General features: G+C 42.0%; 1 protein-coding gene across 5 annotated transcripts in view; it reads right to left on the reverse strand.

Annotated features, from left to right (window-relative positions):
* Nucleotides 1–3325: 3325 nt before the first annotated feature.
* Nucleotides 3326–21884, reverse strand: part of ADAM22 (ADAM metallopeptidase domain 22) — a 181234-nt gene continuing 162675 nt past the window's right edge. For all 5 annotated transcript variants that reach the window (XM_061585708.1, XM_061585709.1, XM_061585707.1 and 2 more), the window contains 2 exons: nucleotides 14388–14511; nucleotides 3326–12211 (listed from right to left, as the gene is read on the reverse strand). In XM_061585708.1, the coding sequence (XP_061441692.1) occupies nucleotides 12191–12211; nucleotides 14388–14511 (145 nt within the window). In that variant the 3' untranslated portion in view covers nucleotides 3326–12190. The remainder of the gene's footprint in view (nucleotides 12212–14387; nucleotides 14512–21884) is intronic.

Genomic DNA, 21884 nt, shown 5'->3' on the forward strand with positions numbered 1-21884 from the left:
GGCCTTTTTACCCATGGGAAGCTTTACTAACGTCCACGTGCCATTCTGTTCCATGGCTTTCAATTCTTCCTGCATGGCCTGCTGCCACTTGTGCTGCTCTGCCTCAGGCATCAGCCTGATTTGTTTAAATGATACTGGTTCCTTAAGTTCCATGTAAGGCTCCTCCATCTGGGTAGTGAAAACTGCCGGCGGTTCAACAGCAGTCTGTTTACAGCCCTGACTGTCATTCACTTTCCGCTCCATTAAACTCAAGTCATTAACACACTTCACACCCATGGACATTCTAAACAGCCCTTGTGTCATAAATCCCCTGCAGACAACTTCGCCTCCTTTTTGCACAAAACATTTGCCTTTGTCAAACAACACTTTAAACCCAATTCCGGTTAATTTTCTCACAGACAAAATGTTATTAGACAATTCAGGGACATACAATACATCAGAAAGTATACCAATCTTATCAAATCTCACCGTCCCTCGGGCCTTCACCGTTCTCCTCGAACCATCAGCCAATAAAACAGAGTCCTGCACCTCTTTTGCCATGTGCATTAAACGTAAGTCTTTTACGAGGATATGGGACGCCCCACTGTCAATCACCCAGTCCATTGTAATCTGAGGTTTTTCTGCGCTGACAAAGTTCACACTGCTCTGCTTCCAGCCTCCGTCTGTTTCTTTGCTTGACTGCACAGTCTCTTTGAACGTGCCCACGTGCTCCACAGAAATAACAAGTTTTCAGCCGTTGCTGCTCCTGGTAGTTAGCCTGCTTGCTTCTGCCAGCTTCCTTCGGCTCTGCTATTTGCGCCTCTTGTCTCCGCTGCCACTCCTGGGACAAATCCTGCAACGCGTCCCACATTCTTCTGGCTGACGGTGCACCGCTCACGTACATCAGTTGAGAGTCGGATAGAGCCAAGATAATAAATGCCTGTGCCTTCTCATCTCTGCGCTTCCAGGCCGCGGTCGGTGCCGCCGGTGGGGGGGCTTCAATAACGTCAAATAAATCCTCTGTTATCAGGAAAGCACGCATCCTCAGCTTCCAGCTGGCGTAATTCTTTTCTGTAAGTTTCTCCATCGGCAAGCCTCCAGACATGTTTACAGCCATGTTCGCTCACCTCTGTCTGGCACAATCAATCAAGCTGCCCTCTGGTTCTCCGTCTGCCGTTCAGACCAGCCACTTACTCCTTTGTAACGCATGCTGGATCTGGGCCCATAACCCTGTTGATGTGTGCGGTTGTTGCGTGACAGCACACATTACTTTTGGAAGTAAAATGGTCAAGAAACATCACAGAAGCAATAGATCTTGTTAAGAGTCCTTTTTACTCGGACATTAAGGCTTGTAGCAGTTACAAGTAGCTTCCCCCCCCCTCTAGACAGAACATCTCTCTCTGAAAGCAAAACTTAGACAGACACAAACAGAAGGCTGTTGGAACTTTTCCCAGCCGATATCTCCCTGGTTGCCATGACTACATTACTGGCCTTGGCTGTCCATTCCCAGGCTGGGCAAAGACTTAACTCCTGATAACGCTCCTGCTAGCTTCAAACTTTCAGCCTTTCAGACTTGATGGAAAACAACCAGTGGCAGTAATGCCTAATGGGTCAACAAACAGCTGAATAATGGGGTAATGGGAGAATATTACAAACATTTTCTTCGGCAGACTAGAATTTGCTGCAAGGACACACTCGCACTTTATTTTCAAACCTTTGGGGTAAGAGTGCTGAAGGCTTTTTCCTTCATCTTGGCCAAAGAATCATTTTTTATATCTTTTAGTGACCTAATCCTGTGTTATGTGTAGATGACCAAAGCTTTGTGGGAGGCTCAAATTCCTTACTGAACAGATTTATTATTTGATTTATATCCTGCCCTTCCTCTCAGCAGGAGCTCAGGGTGGCAAACAAAAGCACTAAAAACATTTAAACCATCAAAAAACAGGTTTTAAAATACATTAAAACAAAACATCTTTAAAACTTTTTTAAAATTTTCAAAACATCTTTTTTTAAAAAAAGGTTAAAAACATAATTTTACTATTTAACTAAGATACATTGTGGAGCATTAGAACAGTTATAGGGGTAAGGGGAGAAAGAGACACTTGATAGCAAATGTGTCCAACCCTGCAAAGGAAAGAAAAAGCAAACTGAGGTTTCCATTCCTTATAGCGATTTTTCCCACCAGCTTGAGGTTTTGTTCCCTTACAGGAAATGATTTTTCTCTGTTGTACAGCTAACTTTACCTTGTTCGTTCTAGCATCAGTCTACTGACAAGGTCCCGAAGATTTGGTGTCTAATCTTAAAAAAAAGACTGAATAGATTTATTTCATTTAGGAATCACTTCCCATAAAACATCTTATGGCAATTTAACAATAAAAACACCAACTCTAGACTCTACTCTAGGACAAATGTGGGGACCCTTTGGCCCTCTAGATGTTGTTGATCTACAGTTCCCATCATCCTTGGCCATTGGATATGGTTGCTGGGGCTGATCGGAGTTGTAATACCCTGAGGGCCAAAAGTTCCCCACACCTGGTCTGGGATAATGCACCAACCAGCTGCAACAGGTCACTATGTGAAGGTGCTGCCAAGAGGATGTTAGAATTCACATTTTTACTTTTTTGATGCCATGACATTATTGAATGAGCAACTTGCATTTAGAAGTGTATATTTCCTGTGAAGTTAACTATCTGGGGCTACTAGTTTAATATTTATTTATTGCATTCATATACCACCTTTCTGCCAAGATCCTCAAAGTGGTTTACAATTTTAAAATACTAAACAAATAAATGGTGTAAAATATAATACATCAGACTTCTCTCAGGCTGACTGGTAGTCTTTTCGAGAGCAAATGGCAGACGTTCCTTGTCCTCTGTTTCCCTCAGGACACAAAGGCCTTTCTTAAGCACCCCAAGGGATGACAGTTGGCCCTTCCAAAATTTGTTATACTAGTTGTCTAACTGCAGGGCTTAGTGAGAAATTCATATTTAGCGTCAAATCCAATATGAATAAAGTCTGCAGGCTGGGTCACATGCCACATTAAACCATAGCCCAAAACAAACTATGGATTGCGCTTGGGTTTGCAATTAGTTGCAGTTGGGAGCAGGAAATGGAACCCATAGCTTGCTGTTGGGAAAAAGCTGTGATTTCTTATCCTGTCCCTCCGAAGTAGAAAAAACTTTAAGAAGAACAGTAATAATTATTAAGTACACACAGAGACACCACAGTTGTGTTCATCTGAAAGTCATTTTTACTGGATGTTACAATACATTAGTAACAGTGGAAATCAGTCATTTTGTATTAAATATACTCATAGTAATGTTACTATGACAAAAGTGTGTAAGAATTGAAATCCCCAAGTTACAATTTTATATGTTAAAAAAAGCATTCAGTTACAGGAAAGCTTGCTTCATGAATTTTGATGCTTTTGAAAGTAAAGTTGCATTCAAAGTTGCAATAATATAACGGGCAGGGTTTTGGATTAGCATTTTTGAAAACTAGATGTTTCAGCAGGGGAAGGATTGAGAGCGTTCCATATAGCAAAACTATTACAAAATGCCACATGATTCAGTCTCCAATGGTGAATACAGTTGTTTGTTATCCACAACACAAACACAATACAGCAAAACCTCAGCCATTGGACAGCTAGCACACCAAAGTCATTGTTAAAGTTAGGCCATCATAGAAAATGTTTCAGCAGTAGATTTTAGATGTTGTTAGGTCATAACTGCTACTTGAAAAGCATTGCAACAATTATAATAAAAAGTTAGCCACCCCAAGTTAGGTGGGGTTTAAGTTCCACTGATAATTAATGGCACTTAAAGCACATTAAATTATGCTGGGACTGTGGCTAGTAGCTAAATAATACAGTGGTATATTGTTGCTGAAAGATTGTGCAAAGATTTACCGTTTAATACGCACCACGCTGTATGCCCTAGCAAATACAACACAGATTCTTAACACAGGCAAATTGGGCCGCATCTTTATACCAATATATGGTGTCATAGTATTTACAGAATTACAACTCATGATATTTTATAGTTCACAACTAGCACCACTATATTCAAAGGGCAGTTAAGCATATTTACAAGTGTTTCTACACTGGTTGTAAAAATATACTTTGCTAAACTGGAATATGTAAGGTCTTAAGGCCTCGCCGGCTTAAAAAAAAAAATGTGCCCATTGTAAGACTGGAAGGATTTAAAACTTGACTTTCCTTTACATGCAACTCAAAGTAGAATGGCAGACAACCTTAGGGTCCTTAGGAGGATATCCCAGGTGGGATCACTGGAGATCACCCTCTTCATAGGTGGAAACCCCCTCCCAGCCACTGCGGAAACGACCTCTGCCATTGCCTCTTGGCAGTGCTCCAGTGGAGAAGACAAAAGGGGTTGGACATACCAGGGACAGATCTCCCATTACCCCAACATGTTCTTAGGATGAGAGGGCAGTATACCAGCCCTGGAACTGGTGTGCTTTTTCATCCAGCGTCCATTACAGTTTCCATTCCGGCTGGAGGGAGACCAAGAGGACTCAGGATCTGGAGGTTCTATTGCCACTGAGATGCTCGCTCCCTCACCAAATTGCTCTGCCTAAGTCTGTTGACTAGATTTCTACTGTGCCATCTTCTACCAGCCTGATTGTCAAACTGATGCAGTGTATCCTGCCATTGCACCATCCCGCATCAAATTCTTCCATTTGGTTGCTTGCTTGGGTTATTTCCCTTTGATTTTTCTATAGTCTTTAATTTCCAAAAGCGACAGATGCTCAAGTGGGCAGGGTTTCTTACTGGTTTCAAGAACCACACTTCATTAGCACTGAAGACTAGACCTATATCTGCTACGATATTAAAGATCTAGTTTAAAACACAACACAAAAAAGCCACATTGTCTATCCCTAGTTATTTCCACACAAAAAGTAAGGTTGTAGCCAATGTTTGTTCTATTCAGAATAGACCTATTAATCAACATAATTAACTTAGATTCATTAATTTCAACAGCGCCACATGCACACCAGGCATCTATTCCACTTTAAACAGTCATGGCTTTTCCCACAGTATCCTGGGAGTTGTTGAGAGTTGTTAGGAGACTCCCTATTCCCCTCACAGAGCTACAATCCCTCTTCCCAGAGAACTCTTGACTATTGCAGCTCTGTGAGGGGAAGGGGAGGTGTCTCCTAACAACTCTCAGCACCCCTCATGATCTACACTTCCCAGGATTCTTTGGGGGAAGCCATGACTGTTTAAAGTGGAATAATAGTGGAATAAATGTCTGGTGTGAATGTGGTCTAGATCTGCTTTAAGTAGAACATAGTTGGATTCCACCCATAAAACTACTTTAATAACAATTATGAATACGTTAAAAAGAAAAATGATGGGAAAATATTCCTTCTGCTTTCAAAGTTAAGATGCTATTACTATGTTCTGAAAGAGTTTCAGTAAGTAGTCTTTTTTAAAAAAATAAAAAATGTAGGTCTGTGGTTGTGGCCCAGCTGAAAAGGAACATATTATTTCCCAAATGCTGGTTGACCCTTTCCTTGGATTTTAGTGTGTTGGTTTTAGAAATGGCAGCAACCACCACACTATTGCTGTGTTTACACAGACAGTCTAAGACTGCAAACCACTGCTCACTTACCTGGGAGCAAGTCCCAGTACATACAATGAGACTTACTTCTGGATAAACGTGCAAAGGCTTTCTCTGTAGAGGTTTCAACAGGGGCAGCTACTTAAGAGTTGCTCCTACCACAAAGATTTCCCTAGAACAAGGATGGGAACGTGTGGCCCTCGTTGGACTACACCCCTCATCATTCCTGACCCTTAGTCCAGCGGTGGCTGCTGCCCACTGGGACTGGTGGGGCGGAAAGCAGGGAGACTAACAGCCAAAGCCAATGGTGGCCAGAGCCAATGAAAGGCTGAGCCAGTTATAGCTTTATATTCAGTTCTGCAAGAGCAACAGTGAGACTAGTTGGAGGGAGAAGGAGGAGGAGGGCAAGAGCCAGAGCCATTCTCTGGATTGGTTATAAGAAAGAAGGCAGGCAGATGCAGGCTGGTTGAGGGCACAGTGAGGTTGGTGGGGCAGTGCCCCACTAGCCCTAATGGGCCAGCCTCCAGTGCCTTAGTCATTTGGGCAGGGGATGATAGGAGCTGAAGTCCAATAACATCTGGAGGGCAAGGGGTCCCCCTCTCTGCTCTACAATTAATTCTGTCTATGGAACAGACAACATTTTTACATGTTGTATGCATGTATGCAAGGCAAGGATGGGGAAACTTGTGGCCCTCCAAATGTTGCTGGACTACAGCGTCCATCATCCCTGATAGTTATCCGTGCTGTCTGGACCTGATGTGAGTTGGGACTCCAAGAACATCTGGACGGCCATAGGTTCCCCAACTCTGATGTAAGGGTTTACAGTGCTTACATAGCTTCCCTGCAGAACAAACATACATACAACCATTTACGACAGCTCTCAGCACAACTGGAAATATGTAAGTTACCTAGAGATCACTGGCAAACAGAGGCCTCTCACAAATAGGTGATATATTGATATTGGTATGTTATCCTATAGACATTCTCTGAAGGACAACTGTGGAACAACCAAAGATGGCAGCCGTAAAATAGAAAGAAAATGCAATTTTTTAACAGAGTAACATGGATAACTGCCCAGACTGCCATGATAGATCCTGATTAAAATTTACACTGTAGGCAGTTTCCATTTGCACATCTGCCTATCTCAAACCTTGATGCTCCCCTGCACACATGAAATGAGCTCGTTTAAACTCAGCTGCAGCAGAGTAGGACAATAAGGCATCTTGCCATTATTTATTTATTTGTGTGCCAGAGTCCAAAGCAAAAACTAAACTAAAGTTAGCAGTAACACTTATGAAGGACATAATATTGAAAATATTGGAAGTCATGTCCAAATGACCAAATTAGTTTCTTTGGCACTTATGCATGTTTAAGGAAAGTTTTCAATCTCCAAATTAAGCAAATTAACTCCCCCTCCCCCCAACTAGGTCACCTCATTTGAAAATGAAGACATTTGAGTGAAATTGAATGATTAGCAGCATTTCATGTAAGTATGATAGGAGGGAGGGGGGGAAGAGCGATAAAAAGAAATGTGTCATGGATTCCTTACATTGTTTGCTTGTTGTTTTGTGAACCCATCTTTAGAAGTGGATTTTGTACACAGGAAATGCAAGACAGGACAAGTTAAGGTTAGGACACATTAGCTACTTTTAATAGGTTTTTATTGTCCTACTCATAGTAGATCCATTGAAAATAACAGATGAGAGTAATTTCAGTGGGTGTACTCTGAGTAGGAGTTAGTTTAATACAATTCAAAGTTTTCACTATTTTACGATGCCAGATCCAGGCATCTATTTAGTGTGCTTCTATCACTTATTTTCATATACCTAAAACAATCCCTAAGCCAGCAGGTGTGGGTTGCAGTTTCAGCAAAACTCGGGAATGACCTTTGTCCTCACTTACTTCCATACTGCTATCTTGCTGCATGTTTACAAAATAAACACATTTTTAAAGAAGACAAAACAAAAACAAAAGTTGGGTTGGCCTGGGTCTGATTTCCTGATTGTATAAGATCAAGTGCAGCTGTAATGGTTCAGATGACTTGTAATTACAGAAGCATCCTATGGGATAGATCTGCGCTGATGCCTGCCAGGTTCATTCCCATCCATTGCCTTTTAGCTGCCCATTTCCTTCCTGTATAAAGGCTTCGCATACTACTGCTTGCAGTGGCTGACAGGTATTGAGGATTTCTTCAGTCACATGCCCTCCACTGCCCTCTATCTGCCTGTTCCTTTGCATGTAAAGGCTTTGCATACTACTGCTGTGCTGAGGGCCTGCCCTGCTATGACGCACATTGAGCCACTTGTCTCACGTGGCGGATTGATAGGGGTGTCTGCCTTCCCTGCCCCCCTTTGCTGTCAAGCCATGGGGCATCACTGGTGGGTTCCTTTCTCTTTTGTTTGAGTTGTAGCAGCCACCACACTTCAGACAAGAGAGAAAGCAAGTACTGGCAGCTGACCAGCCATAGATGGACCCCCATGGCCACTGGCCTCTGGCTAGTTCGCTAGTAGATGAAGTATCAGACCAAGTAGTTGCTGTACATGGACTGAGGCTGGACTGGATAGGAAGAGGTCTAAGTCTTGTCTGGCCAAGTCTCATGAGACTTCATCACATGCTTAGTGAAATCTCATTAGAGTTGGGGTGGCTTCTCTGTGGCACTGTGACGCCTATAATAAAAAGCGGCAAAATGGCTTTGACTATGACCCAGCTATAGTTCATGGCTCTTTGCTGGGGCAATGTCCTGGGGAAGCTCACAAATACCACACTTCTTATTCCAGAGCTGAGGAACCTGTGGCCCTCTAGCTGTTGTTGGATTAGTTTCTATCATCCCTGACCATTGGCCATTCTGACTAGGGCTGATGGGAGTTGAGCATCCAATGACATCTGGAGGGCCACAGGTTTATTTCCTTCTACCTTTCTATTTCATTTGCTGGTGCCGTAGCTCCTAGGAGCAAGACCATGGAGTCGATACTCATGTCAGTCACATCTTGCTAAGACACCTTTCATTGGAAGTCTCTACAGAAAGGAGACAAGCTTGTTTATCCTGAGAAAGAAAGAATATTGTGAGGAACCTTCCATTGCCTCTACCTATGCTCAAACACAGTTTGACAGAGGTGTTTCTAGAAGCAGTCATGCTCTCACTTTTCATGTACATATGGCTTAAAATCAAACAGATGTCCAGGACCTGTCCACATGTATCAAACGTATGGAATAACTAGAGACAACATGTCTCTTAGCATCTGACCTTCTCTGTCCTTCAGGCCTCAAAACCCATTAGCTAACTTTCTTGGCCCAGACTTACTCACCACTTCCTCCTGATCAGCATTCATGACCCACACCAAGGCAATCCAAATTTTGTGAGCTGAGAAATCCTGCACTAGACCATGGAAGTAAAAGCCAAAATTTATTAAAATTATATTTTAACTTTACATTAAGATTATTAGGTGTGTGAATATTTACAAATATTAGTAGAGATCATACAATGGTAGATAACAATGTATGGCATTAACTGCAGAGTAAGATGTATTCTCAATGAATGTTTTGAAGTTGCCTCAGCTCCCACTACATCACATTCAGCTCTGTCTGCCCAAAACAAAATTAACTCTTCTTAATAACCTGAAAATTATAGATGAATGAAGGAGGATGAAGAACAGCATTTTTTAAAGATGCTGCATGGGGTTCTATCAAAACAAAACAAAAAGATAACTTAGCGTTCATCCTCCGGCTGACATATATTGCAAAATTAGACTTTTATATATACTCTACAATCCCTTAGACGTTTTCTCAGGTGGGAACTTGCTCCTTATCATCTTCCTTTCTTATCTATTACAAATCAAAATACTTACCAAAACATTATGTCTCTTATAGGGATCTTTATGACTACAAGGCCAGTATTGTAGAAATATAACTGGCGAAGACTTATAAATATAATACTTTTAAAGTCTTACATATTTTACAATTGGATACATCTTTAAATATACTTCAACTTTATATTCTCATAGAACCAACAGTCTCAACTAAGTGGAATTTCTTAAAATGTCCAGTTACATCAGGGAGGGGAAACCTGTGGCCCTCCAGATGTTGTTGGACTACAGCTCCCATCACCCTGACCATGCTGGATGGGGCTGATGGAACTGGAGTCCAACAACATCTGGAGGGCCACTGGTGCTCTATCCCTGAGTTATATGAAGGAAGGCCACACATGGCAACGTACCTACCAAGGAATCATGTGAAAGAGGTAGAAGATTCAGAAATTTAGATGATGTTTCCATTCAAATACTGTCAAAAGATTAGATGCTGCTATTTTCCTAAGAATGCTTTTAATTGAGGCAGATCCCTTAAAACCTTGCCATGCAGGTGGGTATAATGTTACCATGGGCACTGCAAGGCCACATTTTCCCCAAATCTCTTCCTTTGCTGCTGCTAGGAAAAAACATGTTGGAATCCCCAAAGATGAGTATCAAAATTAAATGCCTCTGCCTCCAGCATGCCTGCATTGCAACTTCTGATACTACAAAGCATCATATAAAAAATCTTGCCTAATACATCCCTCAGGAAGAGAACCTTCTACCACAAAGTTACAATAAGGTGCTTGTCCCATTTTATCATTTTACCTCAGTTATTTTGGAATGCAATTCGCAAGAGGACTACTTGAGTTTGACTGGAACATATTGTTAATTTTTCCAAAAAAAGGACAAAAACATTATTTTCTAAATGACTTTGAAGATTTTTCTCCCTTTCCTTTTGCATACAACCATCATAGGGCATGCAATTTTATGTCACAGATAATGGACCAGGGGTGGGGAACTTGTGGCTTTCCAGATGTTGCTGGACTATAACTCCAATCATCCTTGGTGATTAGCCAGACTGGTTGGGGCTGAAGGGAATTGTAGTCCAATGTCTGGATAACCACAATTTTATTCCATACCCGTGTACTATGTCAGAATAATGGCTCCTGTATAAGAATGTGTACTGGCAATGTTAGGTTACCTTCACAACATTCCCTATGTTGAAAAAGACAAACAAACAACAACTACTCTGCAAAGTCTTTCTTAATGAATCACCCACTCCATCCATATCAGCTCATGAACATCCATCACTGTATAGTCAATAATAATACAGTACACTGATGATGCATAGTGCACAGAGTTCTGCTTGACCTACCTAAGCAGAAACAGAGATTACTCCGTAGCAAGTATTAATGCAACTCCACTTAGATGAATGACCTCTGGTAATTTAATCAAATCATTCAAATAATGGCTCTTATTTGGCCAAGAGATATACCATTTACAAGTATTATATCAGGATGTAGGATAAATGATGAAGCCAAATAACATGGGAACTCCGGATAGCTGAATGTCAGAAAATGGGTGTTTAGTATATACAGCAAATGTGCCATTCTGACCATCATCACATTAACTGTTGTGGTCCCAGATTGCCAAGTTGTTGCTGTTTTTTTAAAGGCTCCATTAAAGTCCTGCCGGTTTCACTGAGAAGAAGAAAATGTTTTGCACTGAACCACTACTTTTTCCATGGCTGCTGGAAGGCCTTCTAGACTCTTCCGGTTAGCATCTGATCTCTTGCATTACAGCTGGAGTGGGGTGATTTTCGAGGGTAAAATAGCATGTGGGGAAAGCTTTACAAAAACCCCTCCCCAACACTGTAGTCTTAATCTGAATAATCCTTCCTTCTTGTAGCTGCTATTAAACTTAAAAAAATAAATAAATATGAAGCTGTTTTATTCCGAGTCAGTCCATTGGTCTATCTAGCTTAGTATTGACAGGAGACTTTTCCTGGAGATGATTCCAAAGACTGAACCTGGAACCTTTTGCATGCAAACCATGTGCTCTCCCACCAAATTATGGCCCTTTCCTCTTCATGGATCTCCCATGTCACCGTCTCCTTTGGCCCTTAGATTCTTTGACATGTAATGTTCACTCATGAGTGTTCTTCAAGCAAAAAAAAAAGAAAAGAAAGTTATATAACTGCAGTGTTGATATTTTACAACTTTTTACACACATATGAGTTTCTAATGAGAATATAATCACCAAGGTAAAAAAAGAGAGTATTTTTTGTCGTTGGCTGCTTATGTCATAATGTTTGCCTCTTCAGATCCCATTTGTGGGAAAAAAAATTCTTATTCCTGCATGCTAGTTTTACTACAGTATAATGACTAGTCCCTTACACATGGAAAGTGGTGAAGAGAGGGGTCCATGCAGACAGCATAAATGTTTATATACCAAATTCTGAATTCTTTTTTTCAAAAGTTATTTTGGATTATGTTAGACCAGAGGAAAAAAACGCATTTGGGACTCCAATTAGCTTTATCAGAGTGTCTACATATTATCTGTCATCATGCGGAATAATCTTTGTATTCAGTTCCATGTATCCCAGGTTAAGGGAGTATTTTAATGGTTTGGTTGTTCTTTACTTGTAATTAACAAAATCCTCATCAGCTGCAGAAAATGGACTTTTCCTTCATCAGATAACTTGTTCGCTCCATGCCGATCAGCATCTCTGCTCCTTCAAATTGTCCACTTGGCAGATGAATATTTAACGACCCAGTGATGCTGAGTTTGTATAAAATCTGAAGTAAACAGTTCTAGTATCTGCTCAGGTAGACAGTGAGACTAAATGGAAGTCTCCCATAGCTGAAAGTAGACAAAGGGAAGAGAAATGTCCATGGTTAGAATTGTTATAGTCTATGTATTACCTACACAATGGAAACATTTCTGGTGTAAGAACAAACAGCTACTGTAGTCCAGTGGACGGAGACCCAAGTTCAAGTTCCAACCCAACTCCAAGTCACTCCCTTTTAGCCTCATTCCTCCTATCTGTAAAATGCCCTAACAGTAACAGAAACAGGATTGCATCTTGGATATGGTGGGTGGGATTCGGACCAAGTTAGCCAAAATCAATGTAAAAATTAATTAAGATGCAGGGTCAAATTGGACGCCGCTGGATGCAATTGCAACAATGACTTTTTTAAAGTACATTGCAAGTGGAGGTGGGGAAATGAGAACTGATCCAGATTGGGACCTAGTGTGTGTGAGAGAGAGAGAGTGGGAGGGTAGGGTGGCTTTCACCCTTTTCTTTTTACTGCAGTCCTGATCCAGACTGTCCCCTTCCCACTCCTGCTATTTACAGGAGGAAAAAAATGGGAGCTTTTCCCCACAATAAAAATAGCAGGTGTATGGGGCCGGAAAGGGTGGGGGGATCCAGCCCAGGACTGCTGTGTGAACAAAGAGTAAAAAAACCCTACCCCCTGGTTTGGTTCAGATCTGACCTTTGCACCCAATATTGACTTTTTAAAAAGCCATTCTTACTCATCGTTAAGTAAATGAATGGTGTCTAGTTTGGCCCTAATTTAAGCCCCATCAATTTCAATGGAAACAAAGTCTGCATCAACTCAGTAATGTTAGACAGGTTTGAACATAAACACTATGCTTGGGTATTTTCCCCATGTAGCCAACAGGAAATCTGGAGCTCTAGGATACAGAGCGTGAGAGTCAGTGTGGTGTAGTGGTTAAGGTAGTGGACTACGACCTGGGAGACCAGGGTTCGAATCCCCACACAGCCATGAAGCTCACTGGGTGACCTTGGGCCAGTCACTGCCTCTCAGCCTCAGAGGAAGGCAATGGTAAACCACCTCTGAATACCATTTACCATGGCAAACCTATTTGTAGGGTCGCCATAAGTCAGGATCGACTTGAAGGCAGTCCATTTCCTTTTTTTTTTTTCAGGATGCAGAGCAAATTCATCATTTCCTAATATGTGTTTGGTACAAGAAACATTGGTAAAGATCTATGGCACAGAATGTATGGCTATATTGTGCCATTCATGAAATGATGTTCACGTTTCCGGATTGCACCAAACAGAGAAGGCAGCTCTGCCTCTCCTAGCAATTGTTTACAGCTCTTAAGGGCCATCCAACCAAGAACAACATTGCCTATCAGAACAAGTGTTCTCCTAGTCCAAAGAGGTGCAATGAAGGTGACGGCTGTAACTGCTAAATTCTGGTCATCACCCTGCTGTGGGAGGAGGGGGAAAACACAGGGACCTCTGCCAGCAGGGGGTAAATGGAGGGAGCCCTAATGCATGGGTGTGGAAACTGTGGCCCTCCAGGTATCACCTGACTATAGCTCCTATCATTCCTGACCATTGACTATGATGGTTCAGGCTGACGGGAGTTGGGAGTCCAACAATATCTGGGGGCTACAAGTTCCCCTATCCTTGATCTAGTGCCACATTTTGTTTCCAACAGGGCCAGAAAGTAAACAGGTACAATACAAGGGCAACAGCTTCTCCCTGTTCTTTGTCCTCAGTATCTGCTATCCAGAGATATGCTGCCTCTCAACACAGATGTTTCATTTAGCTGTCATTATGGAAAATAGGTGCTGATAGACTTGCTCTTCATGAATTGCCTATCTCAGGCAGATGTTGTTGGATTCCAGGCCCTCCAGAAGTTGTTAGATTCCAACTCCCATCAGCCCCAGACAACATGGCCAGTGGTTAGGAATGATGGGAGCTGGAGCTGAACATCACCTGGTTTGACTCTTTTACAAAACCATCTATGCCACCACCCCACCTTATGGAGATTCACTCCATAGTTAATTACATGCAGTGTGAAGAAATGCTTTCCTTTCATCTGTCCTGAACTCACTGTTGATCAATTTTGCAGGCTGGTCCTCAGTATTATGTCTGTCCCTTAGGATTATTAAGAACTTGATCCCGCTAAATAGCTGATGTTTTGCTGAAAACCACTTTAGCAGTGAAATAACAGTGATAAATATATCCAAATGGACCCACAGAAGAAGTGGGGCTTACCCTGGCACTTGCTCTGTTGGCCTTTTTCTCCTCATCAGGAAGTGGAGGCATTGGGTATGGGTATTTTCTGCTGGAGGCGATGGAGCCAGTAGATGATGATGGTGACTTTGCAGGGGAAAGGGTCCTAAGGTGTGGGACAAAGATAAACAGAACGTTTTGGGATACCAGCCTTTCTGCAGAAACTGCAACTACTTTGAAATTATGTTGGGGATTTGATGCAATCAGCTCTGTTTAGTTGGAAGAGAAGTCAAAGGCTTCCAAGCCATAGTTTGGAGAACTCTTATACAATTCTTGAGCAATTCTAATTCATATTCATGGAGACTCTGCTGGAGATGTTTCAAGAGGACTGTACCTTTTGCCAGCAACTAAGCAAGCCTTTACCAACTTCCAGATGTTTTGGACTACAACTCCCATCAGCCGCAGGTCAGAATGGCCATGCTGGCTGGGACTGATGCCAGTTGAAGTCCAAAACAACTGGAGGACACCAGGCTGGCAAAGCCTGAACTAAGCTCTATGAAACAGATCTAAAGTCTTATTTTATGCATCAAATGATAAAAAGAATAATCTATTTCTAGACAGGAGATTGTGATTTATGATGACCCAGAGTCAAGGTAGTATAGTGGCTAAGAGACTGAGCTATGAATGAACCTCCTTGTTCAAATCGGTTCAAATCTTGCCTCAACCTTAGTGACTTCAGGGAAGCCTGGGTCTGTCATCTGGAAATATGGAGATGATAATACTGGTCTATCTTACATAATTGTTATGAGAATTACTGAGATAATATATACAAAGTGCTCTGAATGTTCTAAGGTGCAATATATTTGAAAGTATACACTGTAGAAAGTTTTGTTTGCTATGCATTTGACACCTCTGAAGATATTGTAACCAAATTTTGCATGATGGTTCCTGAGAACAAGGAGCAGGTTTTCATCTATGTTTGGATACAACTGGATGCCATTTTGAATTAACATGGCAGACTGAACCTTTCAAAACTGCACTGATTGTAATCACTGATTTCAAAACTGCACTGATTTTTTCATTTCTTAGAAATCCTGGGCAATGCCAGGTACGAGACTGCTAGTATACATATAAAAAGCATTAACATTTTCATTTTATTCATGCATTTTTGTACCGGATGAGAAAGTGATAAATTGGCAGTACTTTTAAAAAGCTACTGTATTCTGAAGGATCACTTCAGTGATCGCTTATACTGATGTAAGTCCCACTGACAAGTGTGCACCTGCAGAAAGTATGGGGAGCCTATGGCCTTCTGGATGTTGATGGACTCCAACTCCCATCAGCCCCATCCAGCATGACCAATGGTCAGGGACAATGGGAGTTGTACTACAATAATATCTGGAAGGTCACAGGCTCCCCAACCCTACACTGATGAAAGTCATCATTGGCTCAGACCTTAACCGCAATCGTACACATGACTACTCAGAACTAAGCCCCACTGTGTCCAATGAGGCTTATTTCCAGGTAAATGGGTATAGGACTGCAGCATAAGTTGCTGTTAATAGCAGCACAGCAGAAACATTTTTGCAGTGTATAAGAACATGTTAGATTACACAAAAAGCATGCAAGTTAGAGGTGAACAAGGTTAATCGTGAAGAAACAAAAGCAAATACAAAGTGCTAGACACCCAAATTATTAGACATGCAAGCAACATCCAGTGCACAGTGGTTCCAGCCAAAGAGCCTGATTTTTTGGGGGGGGGATAGACAAAAATGGACTGATTTGTCAGAGCAATCAGCATTTCTGTACAAGGTGAGTAAGGAAAGCACTTGCAAGTCAAGGTCTGCATCACATGGAAGGACATTCTTTCTCAAGTCAATAAGGCGTCTGCACTTTATTGACTAGAATTATATACACAAGGACAGGGTAAACTAAACTGTCTCAGAATGATGATCAGAATCATTTCAGTGTCTGTGCAAAAAAATATAAAAGCTAGAGGCACAACTGGCATTAGATGTTCTGGTACTCTGATGAAATACTAAAATCACTTACCACCATCACCCCCGTCCTCTGCCCATGGCAGCTTTTCCTCACATACAATCCTTGGCCCTCTGGCTTGTTGAGCTCAGGAAAGGACCCTCTAATCCCCAGGTCTGTGCCAGCAGCCTGCTTGGATCCCTTGTGCCTCCCTCCTCTTCAGCCATGTTTATGCACTTTACATATTGAACAACACAGTTGGCCCCATATTTCTTCAATTAACAATCTACGTTATCTGCCTGTATGGTTAATGTGAACTGTGTGAGTTTCCCCTCAGACAGTGCCTGCCTATTTGTCACCAATGCATTTAGTAACCATGTGGTCTGCCTTAACTCTATGGGTAGAAGACACAGACATTACCCAGACAAGCTTGGGAGCAACCAGAGAGTTCCAATATAAGGTGTAAGCAGAGGCCTCTTCCTATCTTCATGCAACTCCAGGTCTCAGACAAGCACTGGCTGCCCACCGAACCAAGATCTACATGCTACTGGTCTTCACCATCATCCCTTCCTTTGTGCATACTTAAGGGTATATTCAGCAGTACAGTTTCAAAATTCAAACCACAATTTGAAGTATTTCTCTATGCACCACTTTCAGAACACACTGCAAATACCCAAAAGCAGATTATTCATGGACATCATCACAGAAGAGAACCAGATGATCCTCATAACATTGCTCATACAATATGTTAAGCTTTCTAATAGCTTGCTATTGTGGTTTGAACCCGTAAGAATGTGTTTCAAGCCCAATTGTTGTTTCTGTAATACAAGATCAGTCTACTGAAAATGAGGCCTGATAATGTATGTTCAAATATAATGCACTGAAGTGGTAGAATTTTCAACTGTACCCTCTTCTGATTGCAGATAGGGTGTCACCTTTTTGAATGCTCCTACCAAAATAAAAAAACAAAACCAACTCCCTGCATAAAGTAAATGCATCAGGGTGAGGTACAGTTCTAAAGATCCCCCCTTCACATGTGCTAGTTTACTGCATGCAGACAATCTATGCTGAGGAGCATTCAGAAATATTACACAGTTGGAAACACCACAGCCCACAGTCCTGTCATCACAGTCTATCCCCTGTTCCTTCTGCATAATGTGTAGATCAGATTCAGCTTTCCTAGAGGAGATACCCCGACAGTTGCTCTGATTTACGAGTGAAAAGGATTGGCTGAAAAATTCTTACAAATATCTCACCTAACAATGACTGTACCCTGCTTCAAACCTATTCAACTCAAAAGTTGGCCTAGCCATTCTCAGCTTTCATAAATTCTTTACCTGTTCTCTCCAACTTCTTCTCACAAGTTTATAAAAAAATCCATACTGAAGTACAAACCTGGACACGATGTCCTCTTAAAGTCCTCATCTCTGCTAAGGAGTCAGTGACTTCCTTCAGTAGCTCCCAAGTGAGCACATGCCTACAATAACCTTTTAATGAACTCTTTAACATGATGTATTTTTAGTAGAGAATTAATAGTCTCTACACATTTATGCTCCTATCCCTCAATGTGTTTTTCAAAGTTAAATTTTAGCTATTTCCATGACTTACTTTCAAGCATGCACGTTTAGGATTGCAATCCTTATGCACACTGACCAGGGAATAAGCTCCACTGTACACAATGGGCTTACTTCCAAGTCAACATGCTGAGGATTGAACATTTATCTTGATCAACCTGACCATTGACCATGCTGTCTGGAGATGATGGGAGTTGTAGCCCAACAACATCTGGGGACCCAAGGTTGAAGAGGAGTGGTCTAAATAAATTTTGTGGTTATTGTGTGGTCTTCCCCAACTTGTCCCACCCCCAATTCTCCATTTCTCATCAGCCCCAGAAAGCATGGCCAATGTAGGAAACTGGGCCCTTTCAAGTGATCTTAACATGCACACACTGCCATCCTTTCAAGGGGTTTGATGCTCCGCTGGAAAGCTTGAGGGTCTTCAATTGCAACATGGTTATCCAAACACACTGCAGCATTGTCAAAATGGAGTGATCTAAGTGACACCACACAAAGCAACTTGTTTATGTTTACAAAATGTCGTAATATATGGATGGTAGCCCCTGCACTGAAAATTCTGCATAGTGCTAAAGGCAGGGTAAAATGCAAGGTTAAAACTTTTATGCAGAACTTCCCCAAATTAAACCCAAAGTGCCTTGTGCAGCTAAAAAAACAAATATCCACCATCTTAAATCCTAGTTTCCTGGAAGGAGGGGAAATTCCACCCTTACAAGTCATGGTTGTAGCACAGAACCCATTTCCCTTACTTTATAGGAGATGTGTCACCTAGGAGCTAACTCACTGATTAATGCCCTCTAATAGGGAATGAATTCCACAACAGCTTCTATTACACCATCACTCCTTGCAATATTCTTTTTCCCCAGACCCAGTTCTCTGCAAATTTCCCTAGACTAGACCTTTACCATCACAATCTGCACTGCAACCAGCACTTGCTAGTTTTCCAGCTGTGCGTTCAGGGTTGTGCTTCTAATTTCAAGCACAGAAGGTGCATCTTTAGCTTCAGAAAACATCTGAACATTCAAAAATGCTTATGAACATTTTGCTGGCCATGAAATAAAAATATTTTGTGGCTTAAAGTTAGGTGGCCTGAAGGCAATTAGGGACTGGCAATGGGGGGGGGAGAGTTACCAAAGCCAAAGCAACAGGGGAGTCAAGAATGGATTTTGTCATCTATTCCATGTTGCATTACCAGAAAACCATGAGATGACATGGAGAAAGAAAGAGAAAGCCGTCCCAGGTCTTCACTCTTCCTCACATAATGATGAATAAAGAAGATATAAGCTGGAAGTAGCCAAAGATTTCGTCATGGGATTATCTTGTACGCATCTTGGTCCCAGAACATTTGCAAACAAGCTTGTATCTTATCCCCACCACCAAATCTGGCTGATTCCTGCTGATGTTAGGCTACTCCTCTCTTTGCAAGTTTTACAAACAGCAGTTCAAAGACATTACACAGAAGACTCAGTTCAACCATTGAACCACACTGTCACTGAGTGTTTTTCCATCAAGTCTGAAAGTGTGGAAATCTGTAGCTAAGAGAAGTTATGTCTTTGCCCAGTCTGGGAACGGATAGCCAAGGCCGTTGTCATGGCAGCATCAAGATAGACTGGGAGAGTTCTAGCAGCTATCTGTGTTGAGCTGAGTCTTCTGTGTAATGTCTTTGAACTGAGAACATCTCTCCTAGAGGGGGGGATCTTAAAGCCTTAAGCCATAATGTCTTAATAAAAGACTCTTAACCTGATCTAATGCATCTGAGAAGTTTCTTGAGCAACTTAACTCCAACGTAACGTATGCTGTTTCACGCAACAACGCACACACATCAACAAGGGTTATGGGCCCAGATCCACAGCGTGTTACACAAGAGTAAGTTGCTGGTCTGAAAGGCAGACGGAGTTCCAGAGGGCAGCTTGATTGATTGTACCAGACAGAGGTGAGCAACATGGCTGTAAACCTGTCTGGGGGAGGCATGCCAATGGAAAGATTGATGGAAAAGAATTTTGCCAGCTGGAAGCTGAGGATGAGGGCTTTGCTGATAAAAGAGGATTTATGGGACATTATAGATGGACCCCCTCCGGCGGTACTGACCGTGGCCTGGACGCGTAGAGATCAGAAGGCGCAAGCTTTTATACTTCTGGCTCTATCAGACTCTCAACTTCTACACATGAGAGATGTTACAAATGCCAAACAGATGTGAGACGTGTTGGAAGGCATTCATGTGCAACAGACTGCAGGATCTAGATTGTGTTTGGCACGGAAGCTTTACCAGATGCGCTTCACGGGTGAGTGCGAAATGAGTGAGCATCTCACGGAATTCAGACGTTTGTTTGCTGAGCTGATGGACCGAGGCATCGAGCACTCTGAACTTCAGAAGACCTATCTGATCCTGGCTTCGCTCGATGGGACTTGGAATAATATGGTCATGGCTTTCGAAGCCATGCCTGACGGAGGTCTGAACATTGCGTTTATTGAGGAAAAGCTGACCCAGGAATGGCAGCGGAGACAAGAGGCGAAAAGTGCTGAGGAAAAGCAAAGAGCCAAGCTGAAAGAGGAAAGCAGCAGCAGACAGGAAAACAAGCAAGAACAGCAACGGCTGAAATCTTGTTATGCCTGTGGGGCTCGTGGGCATCTTCAAAGAGACTGTGCGGTCAAGCGAAACTCCAGGGACGGCGGCTTGAAGCAGGGAAGTGTGAACTTTGTTTGTAAACAGAAGTCTCAAGATTTAGGACCTGTTAACTGGATTGTTGACAGCGGGGCAAGCCATATATTAATTAAAGACAGGAGTTTGTTTTACACGTCTACAAATGAGCAGGACTTTGTTTTACTTGCGGATGGATCGCAGAAGAGCGTGGAAGCCCGAGGAATGGTGAGATTTGATAAACTTGGAATAATGTCAGATTGTTTGTTTGTACCAGAATTGGATCATAACATTTTGTCAGTCAGAAAACTGGTGAGTTGTGATTTTTCTGTATTGTTCCACAAAGACAAATGTTATGTAATGAGGGGAGATCAAGTGTGTTTGCAGGGAAGCCTTAATAATCCACAGTTTGTAATAAAGAGCAGTCAAGCAGGGTGTGCTGTGTTAAATGCTGAGGCACAGGTACATCAGGGCTGCGTCCATGAATGGCATCAAAGGCTGGGGGATGCAAACCTTGACACAATTAAGAAAACCCCAGTGCATAGTGAAGACATGCGTTTAAGAGATTGTGGACAGTTAATGGATTGTGATTCTTGTCATAAAGCTAAAATGACTATTGCACCAATAAACCGGGAGGCTGAAAGAACCACAACAGCTCCCTACCAGCTAGTTCATGTTGATTTATCAGGGCCAATAAATGCTTCACGTGGAGGTGCGAAATTCTTCATGGTACTGGTGGATGATTTTTCAAGATTTTGTCATGTTTTTCTGTTAAAGCATAAAAGTGAAGCTGAGCAGAAGCTGAAACTGTTCATTAAGAGAATCGAAACTCAACATGGCGTCACTGTGAAAGCGATACACTCGGACCGGGGGGGGAATTCACGAGTAAAGCATTGAGTGACTTCCTTGAGAGTAAGGGAATAAAACAGAATTTTACTGCTCCATACAGCCCGTTTTCCAATGGAACTGCAGAGAGAAAAAACAGGGTGCTGCAGGAAGCAATGAGAGCCATGTTAATGGATTGCAGTTTAGGGAATTCTTTCTGGGCAGAAGCAATTCTTTATGCGAATTATATTCACAACAGGGTATTACACAGTGCACTTGGAATGTCTCCTTATGAGAAAATCACTGGCAGAAAACCAAAAATACAACACATTCAAAAATTCGGGGCAAGATGCTGGATCCACATTCCACAGGGAAAAAGGAGGGGCAAGCTTGCGCCCAGAGCACTGCAAGGTTTTGTTTTGGGATTTCAGAATGCATATTTCAGAGTTTGGTGTCCAGAAACACAGCAATTAATTCTGAACAGAAGCATTAAAGTCTCAGAAAAGCCTTGAGATCAAAGGGAAA

This window comes from Rhineura floridana, chromosome 10 (genome assembly GCF_030035675.1).
Source record: "Rhineura floridana isolate rRhiFlo1 chromosome 10, rRhiFlo1.hap2, whole genome shotgun sequence".
NCBI classification, from domain to species: Eukaryota; Metazoa; Chordata; class Lepidosauria; order Squamata; family Rhineuridae; genus Rhineura; species Rhineura floridana.